At 59.9% G+C, this 20,833-nt stretch overlaps 3 protein-coding genes, 1 long non-coding RNA gene and 1 other non-coding gene across 8 annotated transcripts in view; 3 read left to right on the forward strand and 2 right to left on the reverse strand.

Moving 5' to 3' along the window:
* Positions 1-4: 4 nt before the first annotated feature.
* Positions 5-6,862, reverse strand: Tmem259 (transmembrane protein 259). 3 transcript variants are annotated; one of them, XM_040739104.1, is made up of 11 exons: positions 6,593-6,860; positions 2,349-2,606; positions 2,170-2,269; positions 1,973-2,083; positions 1,776-1,898; positions 1,597-1,697; positions 1,439-1,496; positions 1,283-1,315; positions 1,079-1,211; positions 853-952; positions 5-752 (listed from the first exon to the last, which is right to left on the reverse strand). In XM_040739104.1, exons 1-11 carry the CDS (start codon positions 6,809-6,811, stop codon positions 315-317), a joined length of 1,674 nt encoding a protein of 557 aa, XP_040595038.1. In that variant the 5' UTR covers positions 6,812-6,860; the 3' UTR covers positions 5-314. The 3 variants fall into 3 exon arrangements, with proteins under 3 accessions (XP_040595038.1, XP_021090540.2, XP_040595037.1); XM_021234881.2 differs by having other exon boundaries at positions 1,283-1,366; positions 6,593-6,856; XM_040739103.1 differs by having other exon boundaries at positions 1,283-1,496; positions 6,593-6,862.
* A 1,013-nt stretch (positions 6,863-7,875) lies between these two features.
* On the forward strand, positions 7,876-7,982 carry LOC121137398. Its single transcript, XR_005874638.1, has one exon. It is a non-coding gene; the product is annotated as a U6 spliceosomal RNA (small nuclear RNA).
* A 2,500-nt stretch (positions 7,983-10,482) lies between these two features.
* Positions 10,483-16,782, forward strand: Cnn2 (calponin 2). 2 transcript variants are annotated; one of them, XM_040739110.1, is made up of 8 exons: positions 10,483-10,639; positions 13,032-13,153; positions 13,857-13,923; positions 14,018-14,155; positions 14,242-14,307; positions 14,516-14,632; positions 14,957-15,103; positions 15,820-16,782. In XM_040739110.1, exons 1-8 carry the CDS (start codon positions 10,577-10,579, stop codon positions 16,084-16,086), a joined length of 987 nt encoding a protein of 328 aa, XP_040595044.1. In that variant the 5' UTR covers positions 10,483-10,576; the 3' UTR covers positions 16,087-16,782. The 2 variants fall into 2 exon arrangements, with proteins under 2 accessions (XP_040595044.1, XP_005083389.1); XM_005083332.4 differs by lacking the exon at positions 14,242-14,307.
* On the reverse strand, positions 13,148-19,160 carry LOC121137157. Its single transcript, XR_005874390.1, has 3 exons — positions 18,159-19,160; positions 15,264-15,355; positions 13,148-13,641 (listed from the first exon to the last, which is right to left on the reverse strand). It is a non-coding gene; the product is annotated as an uncharacterized LOC121137157 (long non-coding RNA).
* Positions 17,194-20,833, forward strand: part of Abca7 (ATP binding cassette subfamily A member 7) — a 20,432-nt gene continuing 16,792 nt past the window's right edge. Inside the window, 7 exon segments of the mRNA XM_013122952.3 lie at positions 17,194-18,030; positions 18,995-19,067; positions 19,159-19,252; positions 19,599-19,740; positions 19,825-19,940; positions 20,022-20,095; positions 20,430-20,510. Of these exon segments, the coding sequence (XP_012978406.2) occupies positions 19,002-19,067; positions 19,159-19,252; positions 19,599-19,740; positions 19,825-19,940; positions 20,022-20,095; positions 20,430-20,510 (573 nt within the window). The 5' untranslated portion in view covers positions 17,194-18,030; positions 18,995-19,001.

Below are 20,833 nucleotides of genomic sequence, written 5' to 3' on the forward strand. Positions count from 1 at the left end.
GCCGCGCTGTCCAAGACAGTTTATTCTATATACAAACACGACTCTGTACACTGCAATTAAATAGCGTTGAACGTGCGCCCCGCGTCCTGAGCCGCCACCTGCGAGTCCGGCCTGGGCGCTGGGCCCTGCGCGGGCGGGCGTCGTGTGGAAGGCACTGGGGAGCACCAGGCGGCCAGCGGCCACGCGCCCACCGCACCTTGCCGCCCTGTCCCGGCCGCTTCCAGAACCTTGGCCGCCAGCCCCTCTCCCTGCAGACCACAGCTCTCAGGCTCTGGCCGCGGCCCCGCCGGGAGCCGGGCACAGAGTCGCTGCTTTCAGGACCCAGCAGGCGCTGGAGCATCCTCCTGAGGGACCCCGGGGTCGGGGCGGGCGCTGTCCAGGGTGCTGGGGGCCGCCGGCCGCCGCTCCAGCAACGAGGCGCTCAACCCGGATAGGAAGGATGCGTCCGAGATGATGGCGGCAGTCTCGGCAACCCAGCCGAGGTCACTGCCGGATACCGAGGCTGCAGCAGCCAGTGAGCCGGGCCCAGGTGCCCCGCCGGCGGGCGAGGAGCTGGAGCTGGGGCCCAGCGCGAGCGGAGGGCCAGGGTCGGGGGCGGCCGGGGAGCCAGAGTTGTTGTTGAGGTCGTCAGGCAGCGCCGTGGGGGCTCCGGGGCCCAGCTGCGGCGGCGTCTGCAGCAACATCTCCTGGATGCGGATCTGCTGCAGGATGGCCGGCAGCTCGTAGTGGTGGAAGAAGTAAATCATGGAGTGCTGTGGGGGTCAGGTCGGGTCAGGGCGTGAGGCCACACGGCCTGGCCAGCAGCAGCGAGGCCGGCCGGCCTGGGGCGGAGGTCGGGGGCAGCGGCCTCACCTGGATGAAGAGCCAGGAGGTGACCAGGGCCAGGCTGCTGTACTGCCCGTTGAAGCGGTAGTGGTAGGCGTAGAAGGCGAAGTGGTACAAGTAGAAGAACCTGCCAGGAGGGAGAAGCCACCCTGCCAGACACGCCCCGCCCCGGCCCCCCGGGGCGCCTCTGACCCCGCCTCCACCCGATCCTACCTCCAGCCAACCCCTCCTTCCGGCCACGCCCCATGCCCACCTCAGCCAGTGCCGCTTGCTGGTGTTGGTGTGGCAGCAGATGGCATCATACTGGTCGGCCAGCCACACGATGAGGATGATGTAGAACGCCGTGGTGGTGTCATTGAAAAACTCTGACATGATGGCTTCCATCCCTGCGGGGACACGCGGCGGGGTTGGCGCGGGTGGGGCGGGGCGGGGGCGGGGGCGCAGCGGGGATCCTCACCGACGAGGGCCAGAATGACGGTCAGCAGGGGCGCTGCGGGGAAGGCGATGGCCATGTTCATCTCCAGCATCTGCAGCAGATCCACTGCGGGCACAGGGCGGCCGCCCGTGAGGGCCTGGGGAGAGCCCACCCCACCCCCGGCCGGCCAGGACTCACCGATGAAGACGAAGATCTGGTGGTGTGAGTAGCGCAGCAGCATGGACACACTGAGGGTCTGCGGGAGGGCAGACGGCGGCCGGGGTCAGGGGGGCCCAGGGAGCCGACCCCAGCCCAGAAGGTCCGGCCCCAGGGCGCCGCCAGCCCCATTCACTCACAAAGATGACCATGATGACGAAGGCGGCCAGGTAGGACGTGCGAGCCATCCACATGCTGACAAAGCGGTAGTGCTCCCCAGACACCACGTTCCTCAGGAAGCCTGGGGGAGGCGGCTGTGAGCATCAGGGACCGCCATCCTTCCCCCGCCTCTCCTCTCCCCTCCCCTCCCGGGGCCCACCCTTGTTCTCCTCATTCTCTGCCAGGCCCTTGACACTGGACATGAGGATGTCATCATAGCCCAGGAACTCGTCCAGCAACAGGCGGCTAAAGCGGTCCCCGAAGCACTGGTCCCGCGTGGGATCTGCAAGTACATGGGGTGAGTGCTGGTCACAGAAGCCAGAGAGCCCCGCCTGCCAGGTGACCAGGCTGCCTCACCTAGGGTGACTACCATGACTGGGATGCTCAGGCGCTGGCGCGTGGCCTGTGACAGCCGCAGGAAGCCGTATTCCAGCGAGTATTCCACAATGTACTCATCCTGCGGCCACACTGCAGACACAGGGACAGAGTGGTCAGCTGGCTCACCCTCGGCGTGGCCTTGCCAAGCCCCTGCCTGCCCCCCTCCCCCAGCACACCTTTTGTTGGCGTCTCAGGGAAAGGGAAGTCCTGGCTGTCGTTCAGCGCGTCTGTGCCACCCGGTGGCTTGAACACCTTGGGCTCAATGTCCAGCTCAAACTGCGGGCGCAGGGGACAAGGTGTCAGTGGCCGCAGGAAGCAGTCTGACAGTGCAGGGGCAGGCGCCCGCCCCGCTCACCTTGATGGAGCTGTTGTTGAACATCTCCACGCTCAGCTCTTCCTCCTCCAGCTCCAGGCCCCCTGGCTCCAGCTCCAGGCCGCTGAGGCCCCCGTCACAGAACTGCAGGACCACTGGGGCCCGGCTGGAGTTGTGGCGCACCTCCACCCGCAGAACGCCCTCCCGTGGCCATCGATCGCGTACATGCTCCAAACAGTTGATGGGCGACCGGGAGAAGACAATGTGTATGTATGCCAGCACGAAAAGTACAAACAGGGCCTGGGGGTGGGGAGAGGGCAGTCAGCAGGGCAGAGGGACACCCTCTCCCAGCCAGCATGGCCCCGGCTCCCTGTGCCTCCTTGGGACCCAGCTGGCCTACGGTCCTTGCAGTCTCAAGGCCCAGCAGGTGCTTCAAGTCAAAGCTGCCTTTGAGGACCCCAGCCTCACTGACAGAAACCCTGATCTCACCACCTAAGAATAGCCACTGTGCCCAGCAAGGCCTCCTCTGCCCTGTTCCCACAAGGACACAGCTCACTTCCCCTGGTGAGGCCCAGGCACCTAAGTAGGATCAGGCTGCCCTGCCCGGGAAATGCAGCTTCACCTAGAAAACGCTAATGGCCGCTCTTGCTGGTAACCCTGCACCCAGGGAACCCTGGGCCATGCTGGGGACTGGGGTAGCTCCTGTCATGGAATAGGTGGGAGACAGAACTCTGCTCAACACCCTGCAGGGTTTGGGAACCCTGCTAAGACCAACCCAGCTCACACGCTCAAGTACAGATTAAGAAAGGGAAAAACAGCCGGGCGTTGGTGGCACACGCCTTTAATCCCAGCACTCGGGAGGCAGAGGCAGGCGGATCTCTGTAAGTTCGAGACCAGCCTGGACTACCAAGCGAGTTCCAGGACAGCCTCCAAAGCCACAGAGAAACCCTGTCTCGAAAAAACCAAAAAAAAAAAAAAAAAAAAAAAAAAAAAAAGAAAGGGAAAAACAAACCCTTTTGTACAGGTCATGGAGATGGCTCAGATGATGTGTGCACTTCCCACTAAGTTTCAGAGCCTGGTTTCATCCCCAGGACACAAACACTAGGTGGAAGGAGCAACTCGACACCTGCAAGCTCTACATGCATACTGTGGATGCACGCCCCACACACACATGTATGCACACACACTGTGGATGCACGCCCCCCCACAGATGTATGCACACACAAACAAAATAGACAAATAGAATACAATTGTTTGTTTGTTTTCTAAGGCAGGGAAGTCCTAGCTGACCTGGAACTCAGACATCTGCCTACCTCTGCCTCCTGAATGCTAGGAGTAAAAGTGTGTGCCACCGAGCCGGATGTTGATGGCGCAGCCTTTAATCCCAGCACTTGGGAGGCAAAGGCAGGCGGATCTCTGTGAGTTTGAGGCCAGCCTGGTCTACAGAGCGAGTTCCAGGACAGCCTCCAAAGCCACAGAGATACCCTGTCTCGAAAAACAAAAACAAACAAAGAAAACAAGTGTTTGCCACCATGACCTGGCTACAAATGTTTTAAGGCATAGATTACTTAACATTACTAACCTCAAATACCCCTATGCTGGAGCACAGCCATTCAAGGGGCCCCAACCTTGGGGAACAACCTCCCCTTTCTCTACTTATTGTGTGGGTGACTGTGGGAATTGCCTAACCCAGTGGTTTTCAACCTGTGGGTTGTAACCCCTGGAAGGAGGGCTTGGACAAGCCTTTCACAGCGGTTACCTTAGACTACTGGAAAACACAGATAATTTTTATATTAGGATTAATAACTAGCAAAATTAGCTACGAAGTAGCAACAAAATAATTTTATGGTTCGGGGGATCACCACAATGTGAGGAACTGTATTAAAGGGTCACAGCATCAGGAAGGTTGAAAACCACCACTCTAACTCATAAGGTGGAGTCCAGAGTCCAGGGATGTTCTCAGCACCTGCAAACCCCAGGATGTCCCACATGTGCCAAGCCCTTGGGCTGTAGGGACCCTGCAACTCTGTGGGCCTGTGTAGGGTACCTTCCTCTATGGCCCCTCCTGACACCTGAGCTTCCCACTACATCCCCACTGTCCAGACAGATCCCAGTCTACAGGTCCATGGGAACTAGGCCCTGGCCCGATAAGGTGGGAGTCACTAGGACTATGACAGTCCTGGACAGCCTTGCATGCCTAATGTGTGCACTCAAATTCCTACCCTCTTCAGGGACAAGGCTGGACTCCCAAGAGACTCCGCCACAGCAAACAGAACAGCACTTTCCCCTCCTGTGAAGGAACCTGAGGCCAGAGTCAGACAAGACCTCCCTGCTCCTCACCCTGGTGCCTCTGCCCAGGCCTCTCTCTTTGCAGCCTGGTGACAGAGTTGGTCAACAAAGCACCCAGCCCTTCTAGTAGTGACCTGAGGGGTGCAGAGCGGGCAGGGTGGGACCTGGGGCTGAAAATAAAGCTCAAGTCCGGAGCTCACCCACCTAGGCTGACACCAGCACTGTGAACGGGTTCACCAAGTCTCATCAAGTCCCATACCCCAGACGGGGACCGGACGAGGCTCCTGCCCGTCAGCTCCTGATGCACACCCTGGCATGCAGAGTCAGAGGGAGGCAGCCACGGGACAAGCGGGCATACCCTGGGTCCTCACCACTGCTCCACAAGTCCCCACCTGTCACTGCACAGGTGACTGGCATCTACTCAGGCCCTGGGACCACTCATCCGCACACAGTGCCACAGACACAGGCGCTGAGCTTGGCCACACTGGGGCTGTCACCTCACAGTGCTGGCTGTCACTGCCACCACCAGGGTTCTCAGGAACCCCACAGGCAGGTGGGTGTTCACTGTCACCCTAGTGCATCTGACACCAGCCCCAGCCAGGATCTCCACCCAAGAGCGCCCACAGCAGCTGCCAGCAGCCAGGTCTCCACGCAGAGCAGGAACGTGAGCTGCTGCCATCACTCCCTGCCCTTCAACACCTGCTGGTGTCCTTTGTCCCACAGTGGCCACACAACACAGTGCTCTCACAGACACCTGGCCCACAAGTTAGGCCTCTCTAGTTTCAGCAGGCCTTCCCTGACTTCTGCAGGAGCTGACACCTAGGCTGGGGTGGGACAGGGTGAAGGGTGGAACAGGCCTGGCAGGCCTTGGCCGTCAGACACGCCCCCTCTGTGGAGGCTGGGAGGAAGCTGAGTGGGCAGGACTGGCAGGAAACAAACAACAGGGCTCCCTGGAACCTCAGCAGCCCCAGAATCAAGCTGCTAAACAACCTGCTTGTCCCAATTAAGAAAGCTTGGGGCAGTGGCCCAGCCTTTAATCCCAGCACTCGGGAGGCAGAGGCAGGTGGATCTCTGTGAGTTCGAGGCCAGCCTGGTCTACAAGAGCTAGTTCCAGGACAGCCTCCAAAACAATACAAAGAAACCCTGTCTCGAAAAACCAAACCAAACAAAGAAAACACGAGGTAAACTGTCACCCAACAGATGCTGGCTCTGATCACACATTTGCACCCCAGCTGAGGGCTGCCATCACCATCAGAGACTCTGAGGGTGTAGAAGGCAGGAAGGAGGAGACCCGCTGGCTCATCAGCAGACTGGAGACTGAGGGGACCCTCACATCTGCCTTGAGCTCACGTCTGACATACCTCGGCAGAACCCCCGGAACTGTGAGTTCTGGAGCAGTGCCAGGAGCCAGCCCCACCATCGCAGGGCACACCCCCACCCCCAGATGGCCAGTGCCTGTCATTCGGCGGTCACGGGCCAGCCCGGTGGCTGTCCCTGCCGAGCAGCCTTTGGGAGGGAGAGCACAGAACCGCCTGGAGCCCGGCAGGAAGACGGCCAGGCCAGGCGCTGGCAACTGGGCTTCTCGACACGACCAGGGGAACCCTGGCCACCCCAGGGCACGGGCTTTGCCTGCCGCTGACCCGAGCGAGGCGACCTCACCCACGAGCCACAAAGGGCCGGCGAGAGTCCGCGACAGCGACCCTGGGGGGCGGGTGATCCCCGGGGAGGCTCGGGTCGGAAGGGAACGGCACAGGCACAGGCGGTCCTCACGGGAGCCTGGCTATGGGACGGGGCAGCTGCGGGCGGGCGGGCGGGCGGGCGGGGTTGACAGCAGGGAGGGTGGCCCTCGGGTTGAGGGAACAGCTTCGGGGCCTCGGCTCCCCGGCTGCAGAGTCAGAGGTCAAAGGGCAGGAGGCGGGGCCCGGGCGCCGGGGCAGTGGGGACCTGGCAGGGGGACGGCGGCTGGGGTCACGGGTCAGGCAGGGGTCGGAGGTCACCTTGAGTAGGACGAAGAACTCGAAGAGGCGGCGAAAGGCAGGCGGGAAGAGGCGCGAGTAGGTGACCGCCATCTTGAAGAAGAGCGCGTGGAAGAGCCGGTCGCGCACGTTGATGAGCGGGTTGGGGTTGAGGTTGGGGCCGCGCGGGCCGCGCACGGGCGCCGCGCCGCCGCCGCCGCCGTTGGGCCCGGGCCCCGGGGCCGCCGCGTGCTCCGACATCACCGCCCCGTGTCTCCCCGGCGGCCGCCGGCTGCCCCCCGCCGCGTCCCGGCCGCCGGATCCCCCCGCCGCCCCCGGCCGCCGCCGCCTGCACCTCCGCTCGCGTCCGTCCGGCCCGCGACGCCGGCGAGAGCGCCGGGCCAGAGCGCCGCCCGCGCGCGGGGCACGCCGGGATCGCCACGGCCGCCCCAGGAGGCCGGGCTTCGGGGCCGGAAGGCGGGGACCATAAGGAGGCGGGGCGGAGCCGGACGGTTCCCCGCAAGCTTCGTACCTGCCGCGTCAGCGCTGAGGGCGGGGTCGCGCGGAGTCGTCCAGGCTGCTTTCCGGGGGCTTCCTAAAGCCGTGGCCCGTGGGACTGCGATAGCCGCGACTGCGCTGAGCGGGGCCGCGCTGTTACCCTGGGCTCCGAGAGGCCAAGTGGCGCGGAGTCCGTTTGTTTGTATAGGGCCGCGGGGTGGCGGAGGGGCGCGGCCTCACAACCCGGCTCATTTGCATCGGGCTTTCCCTTGGCTGCGGCTGGGCACAGGGATTGCTAGAGGGCGGGGCACTCCCATCTCATTTGCATGCGGCTTTCAATTAGCCGATGCACATGGGGGCGGGGTCTCGTTGGTACGTCACCGAGGGGCGGAGTCCTGTGAGGAAGCTTTCGCCTAGGGTTCCACGTTAGCCCACCCTGTACGGGGGAGGGGGCATCGTTACACCTGTTCATTAGCATAGTGTTTTCCATTGGTTGCGGTAGCGTTGGGGGCGGGGTTTCCCCGGAGCACCTACCACGCTGGAGTCCGAGCGCCTGGGTCAGGGTTAGGGGCGGGGCCTCGTGGGCCTGTGTAATTTGCATATAGATTCCCAGAAGGCTCTGCGGGTGAAATCGCGGTTCAGAGGGTTAATATTAATCAACAGGTAAGGACGTTTTCAAGCATGACAGTCACGGTTAGAGACGGTCCAAAGTTTGCTTTTCTTAAATTAGCGCCCAAACATATTAAAGACGCACATAGGAAACTCCTCTAAGTGTAAAATGTTTTCATTGTTTCCCTTTAAATACCTGCGGCGAGGCGCTCGGCTTTGTGCTCGCTTCGGCAGCACATATACTAAAATTGGAACGATACAGAGAAGATTAGCATGGCCCCTGCGCAAGGATGACACGCAAATTCGTGAAGCGTTCCATATTTTTGCTTCCCCCCTGCTGCACAGAGCTCCTTGCCCACATCAGGCACCGGCGTGACTGTGCAACCCTCACGTCACTCGCTGCCGGAGCGGAACCCTCGGCCGATCCAGGGGCTGTGGCCCCGGCTGTCCTGGAGCTCGCCCTGCGTGTAGATCGGCCTGGCCTCAGGCTCCTTCCGCCCCAGCCTGCCCAGCGCTGCGCTCGACGGCCAGGGCTCCACCGCCTCCTCCCTGGTGAGCAGCACAGGAGCTCGGGGCTGTCCTGGGGCCCATCAACTTCTGGCAGTCAGAATTCTTAACATTTCTGACGTCTGTGCTAGACGTCCCGACAGCACTTGGCAAACACTAACCTGCCTGCTTTTCAGACAAGGAGCCGTAGTGCAGAGAGGGCTGATAAAAGCCAGCATCACACTCGGGAGGCAGAGGCAGGCGGATCTCTGTAAGTTCGAGACCAGCCTGGACTACCAAGCGAGTTCCAGGACAGCCTCCAAAGCCACAGAGAAACCCTGTCTCGAAAAACAAAAACAAAAAAAAACAAAAACAAAAACAAAAAAAACACAAAAAAAAAAACACAAAAAAAAACCAGCATCACAGTGAGCCGCGTAGGAGGATTTGAACCCAGGCTCCCAGGCTAGGAAACCTGCAGGCCTTTGTTTGGAGGGGAGGGGGGACAGACAGGGTCTCCTGGAACTAGAGGTCTGCCCGCCTCTGCCTCCCGAGTGCTGGCGTTAAAGACATGGAATTTTAAAATCCCATTAAATTGAGATTCCAGGTTAGAGTTCTAATACCTTGGGTTCCGGGTGTCTGAGTTTTCGTTTCTGGGTAGCAGGGACAGGGTTGAATGTAGCATGGAATGGTGTTCCTTGTTTGTTTTTTTCAACCACTTCAATATTCGGGAAACTAGTTTGAGCTCAGGGGTGGGACGGAAGGAGGGAGGGCCTGGTCTTACTCCTCCATGAGGACAGAGACGGGGCAGGAACTTTACAACACACTGAGCCCTTCAGGTCAAGTCCAGGTCGCTGGAGCGGGAGTCACAGCTCTAAGTATGAGGGGTGAGGTGAGGGAGGTAGGCAGGGCAGGCTGGAGAGACGGGAGAAATGTCTGCTCAGTGGTCAGAGCACAGGCTGCTTGCACAGTCACGCCATGCCCTGCTGAGCCTGACCAGTACTCACATAGGATGGCTGCCCTGGGCTCCATGCCTGGTCCAGCTCAGAACTGTCTTACCCAGTGCTCCTCCGAACAGATTCAGGCCCCGAGACAGGGATTTGTCCCAAACCAATCCAGCTCCTACCCATGCTTCAACACCCCATGGCCCATGCCCTCTCCGTCATGCAGTGAGAGTTCTGTGAGATCTTGAGATGTCAGTCTGTATTCTGTGGGCCGGGCAGGACTCTGAGCTGGGGTCCCTCAGGAATGAATGTCACGCAGAGAGGGGCTGACTTGTTTGTGTTTGCGTTGAGGTGGGGTCTCACGTAGCCCAGGTTGGCTTTCATGTAGCCAAGGATGACCTTGAACTCCTGATGCTGGAGCCGCAGCCTCCTAGCTGTGGGATGACAGGCAGGTTTCCCCACACCTAATTCATTTATTCATTCGTTGATCCATCTGTACATGTGGGGTGAGCTCAAGCACTTACTGAAAACCAGCCCTGGCCGGATGTTGGTGGTGCAGCCTTTAATCCCAGCACTCAGGAGGCGGAGGCAGGCCGATCTCTGTGAGTTCGAGGCCAGCCTGGTCTACAGAGAGAGTTCCAGGACAGCCTGGTCTACAGAGAGAGTTCCAGGACAGCCTCCAAAGATACAGAGAAACCCTGTCTCGAAAAACCAAAACCAAAACCACAGAAAGCCAGCCCTGCTCCCAGGGCATCTCATGACCTTCCCCTCGCCATTACACCCTGACAGGAGAGCCAGCCCCCTCAGCTGGCTGCCTTTCTGGCAGTCTCTCCGCAACGGACGCCTCGTGTTTTAGATTTTTTTTTTTTGGTTTTACGAGACAGGGTTTCTCTGTATTGTCGTTTTTTTAGATGTTTTCCCCACCCTCCATATTTTTGTGCCCTTTATTGCACCAGGAAGCCCTTTCATTTTGGGCCGAGAGACTCCTACTCACCTGCGGACGCCCTGGCTCCCCGCCTCCTCCTGGGAGCGGGCCTACCCCACCCCCGTCTGCGCGCCCAGCGACCAGACACAGGGCGGGAACAGCCTGGGAAGTCCGCAGTGGCGGAGAGGGGCTCTCGTCACAGATTTTAGACTTCGGGGTCCCTCCGACAGTTCCCCGTCTCTCACTACGGCGCAGGGCGGGGAGGGAAACCGACACCGGACTGGGTGGGAAGCCCACACCCCTCGCCGCCTCCGTTTCCCGTGACTCCGAAGGGACGGGGGGGGGGGCTCCCGCCCGGGTGCCGGTGGCTGCGTGGGGCGGGGGTGCCGCGGCCGAGGGGCTCAGGAAGTGGCGGCCGCAGGAATTCGGCGCTTCCACGCCTTATAAGGACATTTGCTCCGCCAGCCAATGGGCGGCGGGGGCGGCGCGCAGCCCTGTCCCGGGCCGTCCGCCCGCAGCCGGTCTCCTCGGTCCGCCTGTCCCGCGCCGGGTCCCTCGGTCCCCGCCATGAGCTCCACGCAGTTCAACAAGGGCCCGTCCTACGGGCTCTCGGCCGAGGTCAGGAACCGGGTGAGTGGGCGCGGGGCGCAGCCTCGAACGCACGGAGTCCGGAGGGCTGGGGGCGCTCCGGTAAACCTGGGGGCCGCGGGGTCTGGGAGAAAAGGGGACCCCACTTCTCTGCACCCGGGGGGCGTCTCCTGCAGCCCCGCCCCTGAACACCCTGCCCCCCGGGCCCCCGGGGGCTTCCTGCGCCCCGAGCTCCTTGGGAGATGCAAGCAAGACCCCGGAGAGGGCGTGCGTGCGGGGATCCGGGAGGAACGACCCCCGCGAGGCCCGCCACCCCAGCGACCCCGTCTTCAGTACCTGCCGACACTTCCCTTCCCCCCACCCCAGCCACTAAAGTTGGGGACGGGAAGGGGGCGGGACCCGGGCCTTCTTAACAGGGTGTGGCTCCCCTCCTGGGACTCCCGGTCCGCACACCTAGGAGGAGCGCAGTGGGGCTTGGATGTCACCGGCGTCCGAGGGGCAGACACCCAGCGTGGTGTCCTGAGCTGATGATGGGCGCGGGGAGGGGGACACTGATCCTAAACTCAGGGGAGCTGGAGCCTGACACTCTGGAACCTTCCGGGTAGACCCGCCACCACACACACCCGCCTGGCATCTGGGAATGCCAACTTCACAGCCAGCGAAGCCGGGCCACCTGCCTGGGCATGCAGAAGCTACCACCCGGCGCACCTGCGGCCGGCGGCACCTGCCAGGTCCCCATACCTGCCTCGTAGGGCATCCAGATGCCTCTTAGCCTCAGCCTGCTAGGGACAAGTTGCCTTCTCGGTTCCCAACCCGGGCTCAGGGAAGTTGCTCTACCTCCCCAGAGACGCCCAGCCTGAGAGTCCGAGGGCCCTGGGCTATTTCTGCGCGGGGTGCTGGACACCTCCCTGGGACAACGGAAGTGAGGCAGATGAGAGTGAGGCCAGCCCCAAGGATGGAGCGGTTAGGAGCTGGGTGGGGCAGGGACAGGTCAGTGACCACCGCACAGGGGCTGAGGTCGGAGGTTCCGGCTGGCTGTGGAGCTGGGACAAGGAACGGCCTCCGCCAGCCTGCCAGGGCTCAGGGAGGAGAGTCCAAGAGATCATTGTGCCTCTGTGCCTCAGTTTACACCCTGGCCGGCCTATATCCAGTGCGGCTTTGTTCAGTCGAGTTGAGGGTCCTGGGGAACAGCTGGTGCTGATTTGGACCCGGGAGGCTACCGCATTCCTGGTAGTTTGTGGCCAGCGGGCTGGAATGCGCTGAAGGGCGGCCCAGGAGGGAGGTGGCCGCCGCGGTTGGGACTGGGACTCTGCCCCCCTCCTTGGCCCTCAGAGCCTTTAGGGATGTGGCCCCGCTGGACCTGGCACGCTTGGCATCCCGGGCCGGCCCCTGCTCATTCCTGTGGGACTGGGCAGCTCCTGGGCGAGGCACAGCAGCCCCCACCGCCCCCAGCCTTTGTGTCGCCTTGGAGCAGCTAATCCCACTTGAAAGGGATTAAAAGGACAGGAATGGGGAAGCCCCGCCACGCCCCAACTCAGGAAACAATCTGTCTCCATAAAATGGGGAAACTGGTCATTTGGTGGCCGCACAATCCTTTAATCCCAGCGCTCTGGAGGCAGAGGCAGGCAGACCTCTGGGTTCGCCTCCACCCTGGTCTACAGAGCGAGTTCCAGGACAGCCAGGGCTACACAGAGAGACCCTGCTGAAAAAAAACAAAAACGAAAACAAAAACTAGGGAACTGAGACCTGAGGAGCCAAGAACCAGCTGTGGTCCTCCTCGTGGCAGGAGCTGGGCTCACTAGGGCAGCTCTCCGGGGGTCCTTCTAGTTCCCTGGGGGAGGACAGAGAGGAAGAATCATTCCTCCTGTGAGGGAGGAGGGCAGCTAGGCTCCCCATGTGATCCCTGCCTGTCCAGGCCTAAGATGCTGCCACAGGGGTGTGCAGGTGTGAGCCTGTGGGAAATAGGTGTGTCTCAGGTGTTTTTTTTTTAACCCAGTCATGTGGAGACAGTCCTAGGGAGGCCTGCCTACCAGCTGAAATATTGCTCAGCCAAGAAAAAGAACAGGCCTCTGATGGACATTACCATATCAGTGGAGGACCTTCCAGAAGCTGTCTTTAGCGAGCACAGGCTGAAGTCAGACACCAAAGCCCCCAGCAGAGAGGAAGTGCCCAGAATGAGTGAAGCCAGAGGCAGGGATCCCCGGTTGGCAGGATGCTGCCCTTAACACCCACAGGGTTCCGGTCTCACTCCCAGCTCTGATGAGGTGGAGGCAGGAGGATTGCTTCAGGGTCCTCTCCAGCACCACAGATTTGAGGCCAGCCTGGGCTACACGAGGCCCTCTGTCTCCTCCCTGCTGTCTTTGGCCTCCTCCATCTGAAGGCTTTGCAGAGCATGTCCGTGCCCCAGCTCAGCTCTGTGGTCTTTGCTCCTCAGCTCCTGTCCAAATACGACCCCCAGAAGGAAGCTGAACTCCGCAGCTGGATTGAGGGACTCACAGGCCTCTCCATCGGCCCGGACTTCCAGAAGGGTCTGAAAGATGGGGTCATCCTATGCACGTGAGTGCTCACCTCAGCCTTAGTGCTCTGTGCTGCACGGCTTGCTGCGCATGTCTAAGTTTTCTTTTCCTTCTTATTGCATAGTCTCTCTTTTGCTTTTCAGCCTCTTTGCTTATCTGTTGTCTTTATTTTATTTTATTTAGGGTTTAGTTCATTTTTACTTGTGTTTGTGCCTGTGTGCCTCTGTGAGTATGCACACGAGTGCACTTCCCTCTGAGTCCAGAAGAGGGCGCTCGGATCCCCTGGTGCTGGCTGCGAGCCACCTGACATGGGTGCTCAGGAGTGAACCCAGGGCCTGGAATAGAAACCCTAACCCTGGGCCCTCTGTCTGTCCCTGTCTGGTGTTTCCTTGTCCTATTGCATTCCTCTACATGCCCAAGTTGTGAACAGTCCAACCCTAGGCCTTCTCTTTCCTGCTTCAGTGGCTAATGCTTCCGGAAGTTTCTCCATCTCGTGAGCTGTGCATCTGTTGTTTGGATATTCCAGTTCTGCACGTGAAAAAACCATTATAATCAAAATTCTTAGATTTCCCCCAAAACTCCATGGTTCAAGATTGCATTCCTAGCATCCGTAGTCTGCAGCTTTGTTTGCTGGGTGGCTGAGGGGAAACTGAGGCTGGGTAGAGATGGTGAGGTTGCCCAGGGAGGTGTGAGCTTGACGAGGTCAGGATGCCAACGGAGGCTCCTGGGTCATTTCTTCCCAGACTCATGAACAAGCTGCAGCCTGGCTCCGTCCCCAAGATCAACCGCTCTATGCAGAACTGGCATCAGGTGAGCGGCGGGCGGGCAGACAGCAGGAACGGCCTGCCCAGCCCAGCTGGACACCAGGGTCTCTGCTCACCACCCTTCCCCTGCCTCCTCCCAGCTAGAAAACCTCTCCAACTTCATCAAGGCCATGGTCAGCTATGGCATGAACCCCGTGGACCTGTTTGAGGCCAATGACCTATTTGAGAGTGGGAACATGACCCAGGTGCAGGTGTCCCTGCTTGCGCTGGCGGGAAAGGTAAGGTCCAGAGAGGCTGGCGGCAGTGTGCTGTGGGTGAACCGAACACGGGTCACTCCTCTTAGGAGTCACTCTGCCTGATTTAGGAGGCAGGGAGGAGAGAGACTTTGCGGCTTAGAATCTACCACCTTTCAACAGGAGACTGTAAAGGGGTAGGAACAGTGTTTCCATGAAGAGACAGGGTGGGGAGGACTTCAGAAGTCCCTTTATGTGGGGCTGAGGTGATGGTGCAGGCCTGAAGGGTGGGGCCTGGCCTGCGGGGATTGTGCTGGACGGGTTTCTGGGGTGCTGCACCCACCGGCTGCTGCTTGCAGTTTGGACCTGCATTGAGGGTTCTGGGCTCCCCTCACCCACACCCAGGCCAAGACCAAGGGGCTGCAGAGCGGCGTGGACATCGGAGTCAAATACTCAGAGAAACAAGAAAGGAACTTTGACGACGCCACCATGAAGGCCGGCCAGTGCGTCATTGGGCTGCAGGTAGGTACTACAGTACCCCGACACCCTGAACTCCAGGGAGGCTTTAGGCCAAAGGCTCTAACCCTGTGGGCCGAGACCCCTTTGGGCCTGAAGAATCGTTTCACAGGGGTCACATGCCAGACATCCTGTATTATCAGAAGTTTGCATTACAATTCATAATATTGCAGTTAGGAAGTAATGGGGGTGGGGTAATCACAACATGAGGAACTGTACTGAAGTGTCCCGGCATCAGAGCCACTGTATTAGAGGGTCACAGTGTTAGGGAGTTGAGACCCACTGTGCTGGAGCCTGGCACTGCCCCCAACGCCTCACATTCCCCTGCAGATGGGCACCAACAAATGTGCCAGCCAGTCGGGCATGACGGCTTACGGTACCCGACGGCATCTCTATGACCCCAAGAACCACATCCTGCCTCCCATGGACCACTGCACCATCAGCCTCCAGATGGGCACCAACAAGTGTGCCAGCCAGGTGGGTCCCACCCCAAGCTGTGATCCCCAGTGCACTGTCCCCCTGCCACAGGGATTCCAGCCTCAACTCTGTCTTCCTCACTGCGAGTGCTCTCGGGCGTGACAACCCTCCTCTGTGCCTCAGTTTCCCCTAAATGCCCACCCCCATCTGATAGTCTTACCTTTTTTGTTAAGTTGAATGCCCGTGTCCCTGAGATTTTTGGGGACTTCAGATTTTGGGGACGTCTCTGTTCCAGGTGGAGGGACTTCCTAGCTGTTAAGGAGAAAGTGGGACATTTGTGCTTACAAGTGGTTAAAGAGTTTTTATTTTATTTTTTGTGCAGAGGCCTGGGTTTGAGACAGGGCCTGACTATGTAGCCGGTAGCCTTGAGTGCTCAGCCATGGATCTCCTGCCTCAGCTTTCTGAAGGCCAGGGGGTCAGGAGCTGGTCAAGGTTCAGTGTGTACAGAGTTCTCTTGGCGTGGCTCGTCAGACTCTGGCCTCTCTCCCAGCATGGCGTAAACTGGGCATGGTCATGCTCGCCTGTCATCCCAGCCCTCAGAGAATCAGGAGTTCTGAGTCACCCTTGGCTATATAGTGAGCTTGAGGCCAGTCTGAGACTCTTTCTCCAAAAGAAAAGATTTTAGCTAAGCTTTGAAAATCTTGTAGGGAATTGCAGGGGGTATATATTGGGGGAGTCAGGGGCCCCCCTCCTGAGCCCCTCTCTCCCATCTCCAGGTGGGCATGACAGCTCCAGGGACCCGAAGGCACATCTACGACACCAAGCTGGGTACTGACAAGTGCGACAACTCTTCCATGTCCCTACAGATGGGCTACACGCAGGGCGCCAACCAGAGTGGCCAGGTCTTCGGGCTGGGGCGGCAGATATACGACCCCAAGTATTGCCCACAGGGTCCAGCAGTGGAAGGGGCGCCAGGCGCGGGTGAGGGCCATGGCGAGGGCCCCGAGTACCTGGCCTACTGCCGGGAGGAGGCGGGCTACTGAGCACCCCAGGGTGCTGGCTCCCCACATCAGCATCCCTGTGTAGGCTTGGGGTGTTGTTTCTGTTTTCATTGTGTTGTTTTGTTTCCTGAAACTGGGCCTCGCTTTGTGGCCCTCTCCGGCCTGGAACTCACTGCAGTCAACCTCCTGCCTCAGCTTCCTGAGGACTGGGCGGACAAGCCTTTGCTAGCTATGCTCCCTCCTCACCCATCAGGCCTTGCTTCCTTCCCAGGACTGACCCACGGGGAACACTGGGGTCCTTGATGGGGTAGCCAGGCTGTGGACTTCCTGGCTGTGGGAGAGGCTGTCCCCAAGCAGTTCCCATTTCTTCATCTCTTCAGTTTGTGGTTTGTGAGCCCATGATTGCAAGCAGTTTCAATGAAAGAAAATGGGGGGACAAAGGCATGGGGGTGTGCTTGATTTCCCAAGACCCTCAGACCTCACCCTCCTGTGCCCAGCGGGGAATCTGAAGCCTGGGACCGAGGGCTGCAAAACCAACACTCCTAACTCCCTAACCCTCCGCCCTCCCTCATCCCTTTGGGTTCCCACCTCCTCCTGAGCAGGCCTGATTAGCTGCCTTGAGCCCGCCCTGCCTCCAAAAGAGCTGCCAGTGACCCTCGGGCGCCCCTGCGCTGCCAGATAATGTGAAGTACCTTGTGTGGACCAAAAACTAGTAAAAGCCTCTGTTTCTAAGACTAAGAGCACTTCTGAAGTTGGTGGTGACAGCAGGGGACCCTTTACAGTTGAAGAATGGAGTCAGGGTTAAGGTGGGGGAAAAGGCTGTTTCCCTCACCAGCTTTCTTTGAACTCCTTTCAGTCCTCAAGAACCCAACTCCAAAGTCCACTTTCCAACTCTCGCCCTTCCCAGAGAGCAGTAGATCTACCCATCAGCCCTCCATGCTCAGTGCCGTTTTGTGAAACAAACCAGACTTTTCCCTCAATGGGAAACACACGGGGATTTTGCTCAAAATCCAGGCAACTGTTGATTCCAATCTTAGAGTGCTTCACTGACACCTAACTAGAGACTGCTGAAGGGCCGGGAGGGAGGGTGTTGTTAGAGTGACTGAGTGAGTGAGTGACTGAGTGAATGAGTGACTGAGTGAGTGAGTGACTGAGGAGTGACTGAGGGTCTGAGTGAGTGAGTGAGTGACTGAGTGAATGAGTGACTGAGTGAGGAGTGAGTGACTGAGTGAGTCAGTGACTGAGGAGTGACTGAGTGAGTGAGTGAGTGAGGAATGCATGGAGGAACGGACTTGGTGGTACTCCACTTTGTGAGCTCATGGAGACTTCCTGTGAGAAGTCTGGCTGGCGAGATGCATCAAGGTGTAAAGGTGCCTGAAGTCAACACTTCCGACCGAGTTCAGTCCTCACCTGGGCCCCCCACGAGGGCAGGCAAGAATAGACTCGGGAGTTGTCCTTTGACCTACCCAGATGTGCCATGCACAAACACTTCCTACCCCAATAAACAAATAAAAGTAAAGGTTACTCAGGATGGCGCATGTTTTCAACCCCAGCACAGAGGAAGGAGGATCTCCGTGTGTTGAGGCCAACCAAGGTGTGAGCCACTCTCAAATATTTAAGAAAGAGTCCTTGTGGGGAGGAGACAGAGGTTCCTCTTACAAAGGGCAGCCGCCTTCTTGAGACGTGAACTCGAGGGGAAGACCCCATTGTTCCCCAACTCGATCGCGTCCCTGTGAAACCACCCTGAAGCAGCCACAGACAAGCGGGCGGTCCCTTTAAGAAACCCGGCTCGGCGCGCCCAGGCTGTGGTCCCGCCTCGTCCAATGGCAAAGAAGGGCGAGTGGCAGGCGCGTTGTCCAATAGTAGCGCTAGGGGGCGGGGCCCGGTGCGGCCCGGGACTCCGGGTTGCGAAGGGCGTCGACCTCAGTTGAGGGGGGCTCCTCTTAAAGGGGCCGCGCTCCCCCGCCGCTGCCGGGCGGAGCGGAGGTGAATAGAGTCTGGGGGCCTTGGAATGGTGAGGAGGACCCAGAGAGGGTGGGAGGTGGGGCGTGAGGGTGGGCCGGGCCGCCTTCCTCGGTACTCAGGGGCTGCGGGCCCGCCCTGCTCCTCCTTACCCTTCCCACGAGGGTGGGGAAACTGGCCGCTCTTTCTCACAGCGGGCGCCGGTCCCGAGGGGGGCCTCGGCCAGCCTGCACCTGCTGCGCCCCGCTTTCCAGATGAGGCCGGCCCCCAAGTCCCACTGTGCAAAAGATGAACGTCCCCAAATGGACGCCGCCGCTTCCTGGTCGTCAGCCTCAGTTTCCCTGTCTGTCACGAAGGAGGCCGCAGGCGGACAGTTCTGGGGCGGGGGACGGTCAGGAATGGCCGGCCCGGCCCGTCCTTCCGACACCGGTTTCCTTGGGAGCGTGACTCCGCCTTTTGACGGATTGATTGTTGTTGGTTTTTTTTGTTTGTTTGTTTGTTTTTTTGCTGCCCTTTTTCGAGCCTCAGTTTCCATCTCTGCAGCATGGAAGGCAGCTGGACAGGAGACGCGGTCCGCACTGGGGACGCAGGCTTGCGGGTCTCCCCGTGGGTCGCCGGGGGCCATGGGAACCTGGGTCCCGGAAGAGGCTGAGGGCGGAGCCCGGAGCCCCAGGCCGTAAAGCCAAGCCCCGCCCACTAAGAATGCGAACGGGGTCTCCCCGACCCCAGCCTTCAGCCCCCCGGGAGCGATAGCCCTCTCAGCCAATCAGCTACGAAGACGGCTGCGGGCCGGGCCCCCATTGGTCCCCCCTTGATGTTTGCGGGGCTTTCTTTGCTGGAGATTCCCGCAGCTGGGTGCACTGCGTGGCTGACCCGTGGCTGGGAGGATGAAGATCGATCAGAGACCGTCACGCATTCACCTCCAGCCGCACAGCTCACTGTCAGCCTGATGTTTTCAGCCGTCCTCTCTGCTCTGTCTCCCTTCCAGAGTCATCATGGCCTTCCGCACACAGCTGATGCTCCTACTGTGGAAAAATTACACGTATCGAAAAAGACAGCCGGTAAAGCCCCCGGGGGGGGGGACGCAGGTGCGGGGGCGAGGGCAGGTGTCCACCACGGTCCTCCGAGGTCTCCTACACGTTCTCCCCCCAGATCCAGCTTCTAGTGGAGCTCCTGTGGCCCCTCTTCCTCTTCTTCATCCTGGTGGCCGTCCGCCACTCCCACCCCCCACTGGAGCACCACGAGTGTAAGACCCACTGTGTGAGCCGGGCGGTGGTGGTAACCCCAGCCCAGGAAATGGGAGGCAGAGGCGGGCGGATCTCTGTGAGTTCGAGGCCAGCCTGGTCTACAGAGCGAGTTCCAGGACAGCCAGGGCTACACAGAGAAACCCTGTCGAGAAAACCGCCCTCCCCTCAAAAAAAAAAAAAGAAAGAAAGAAAGAAAGAAAGAAAAACGAAATACCCGCTGCGTGTGGTGGGAGGGGACAAGCCTCGCCTGCCGTGCTTGGCAGCTGGGTGGAACGGGGTGTGGCAGGAGTCCCAATCTAGCGATTAACAGAAGCGAGGGCAACTCAGCAGGTGCCTCTCCCCCAGGTCACTTTCCAAACAAGCCGCTACCATCCGCGGGCATGGTACCCTGGCTGCAGGGCCTTATCTGCAATGTCAACAACTCCTGTTTCCAGCAGCCAACGCCCGGGGAGAAGCCCGGAGTCCTGAGCAACTTTAAGGATTCCCTGTGAGTCAACGGTGCGGCCTTGGGTTGGCCCTGGAGGGGTTGGGCCGCCTGAGCCCCAGTCTCCCATGCCCTCTCTGCCCCCAGGATCTCCAGGCTCCTTGCAGACGCTCGGACAGTGCTGGGGGGGCGCAGCACCGGAGAGATGCTTGCCGCCCTGAGGAAACTGATGCCACTGCTCAGAACCCTCGGCTTGGGGGACGGTGAGTCCGGCAAGGGTCGGGGGAGCCGGGAGGGAGCACTCAAACTGAGTTTTACCTTACATCAGCATCTCCTCCCCTCAGCCTGGCCGCAAGACAGTAACCTACAGAACAAGCAGTCCTCAGTGACCGCTGAGCTCAGAAAGATCCTGCAAGGGGTGAGGAGGGCTGGCGTGCTGAGGGTTAGGGGTGAGGAGGGCTGGCGTGCTGAGGGTTAGGGGTGAGGAGGGCTGGCGTGCTGAGGGGCTCCCCTGTGTGACTCGGAATAAGCACTTGGCTCTTGCAGCCTTCCCATAGCTCGCTGGTAGCAGGGCTGAGGCTGGCGCCCATTGGATGGCTCACCCGGCAGCGCCAAAGCCATGGGCTCCGTCACAGCGCCTCTGGCCTCAGCACTCGGGAGGTGACGTTTGGAGGGTCAGGAGTCTGAGGCCGTCCTTGGCCTGAGGACGATTGCGCAGACCACCCAGGCCATCCTTGCTGTCTTGTCCACAGGCGTCCCTAGAGCCTGTACTGGGTCAAGCCCAGGGTCCCTTGAGGAAATTCCTGGATGCCGCAGGGGATCTTACCCAGGAGGTGAGTCTCCACTCCCAACCAGCCAGGAACAGGAAGCAATAAGGAGTCTGGGAAGGGGAGGGCACCTAGAGGTGAGCCTGGCTGGGTCCCTGCCAGCTTCAGACTCCAGCAGATGAAGCCCCCACGAGTGGCGCTTTGTTGACATCTCCACAGCCGTGCCCAGCACTCAGGAGACACAGGCCACAGAGCAAGTAAGGCCAGCCAGCTACATGAGACTGTGTTTCAATAAAATAAAATAAACAGCCGGGCGGTGCTGGCGCAGCCTTTAATCCCAGCACTCGGGAGGCAGAGGCAGGTGGATCTCTGTGAGTTCGAGAGCGAGT

This window comes from Mesocricetus auratus, unplaced genomic scaffold, assembly GCF_017639785.1.
Source record: "Mesocricetus auratus isolate SY011 unplaced genomic scaffold, BCM_Maur_2.0 Super-Scaffold_100676, whole genome shotgun sequence".
Classification (NCBI taxonomy): domain Eukaryota; kingdom Metazoa; phylum Chordata; class Mammalia; order Rodentia; family Cricetidae; genus Mesocricetus; species Mesocricetus auratus.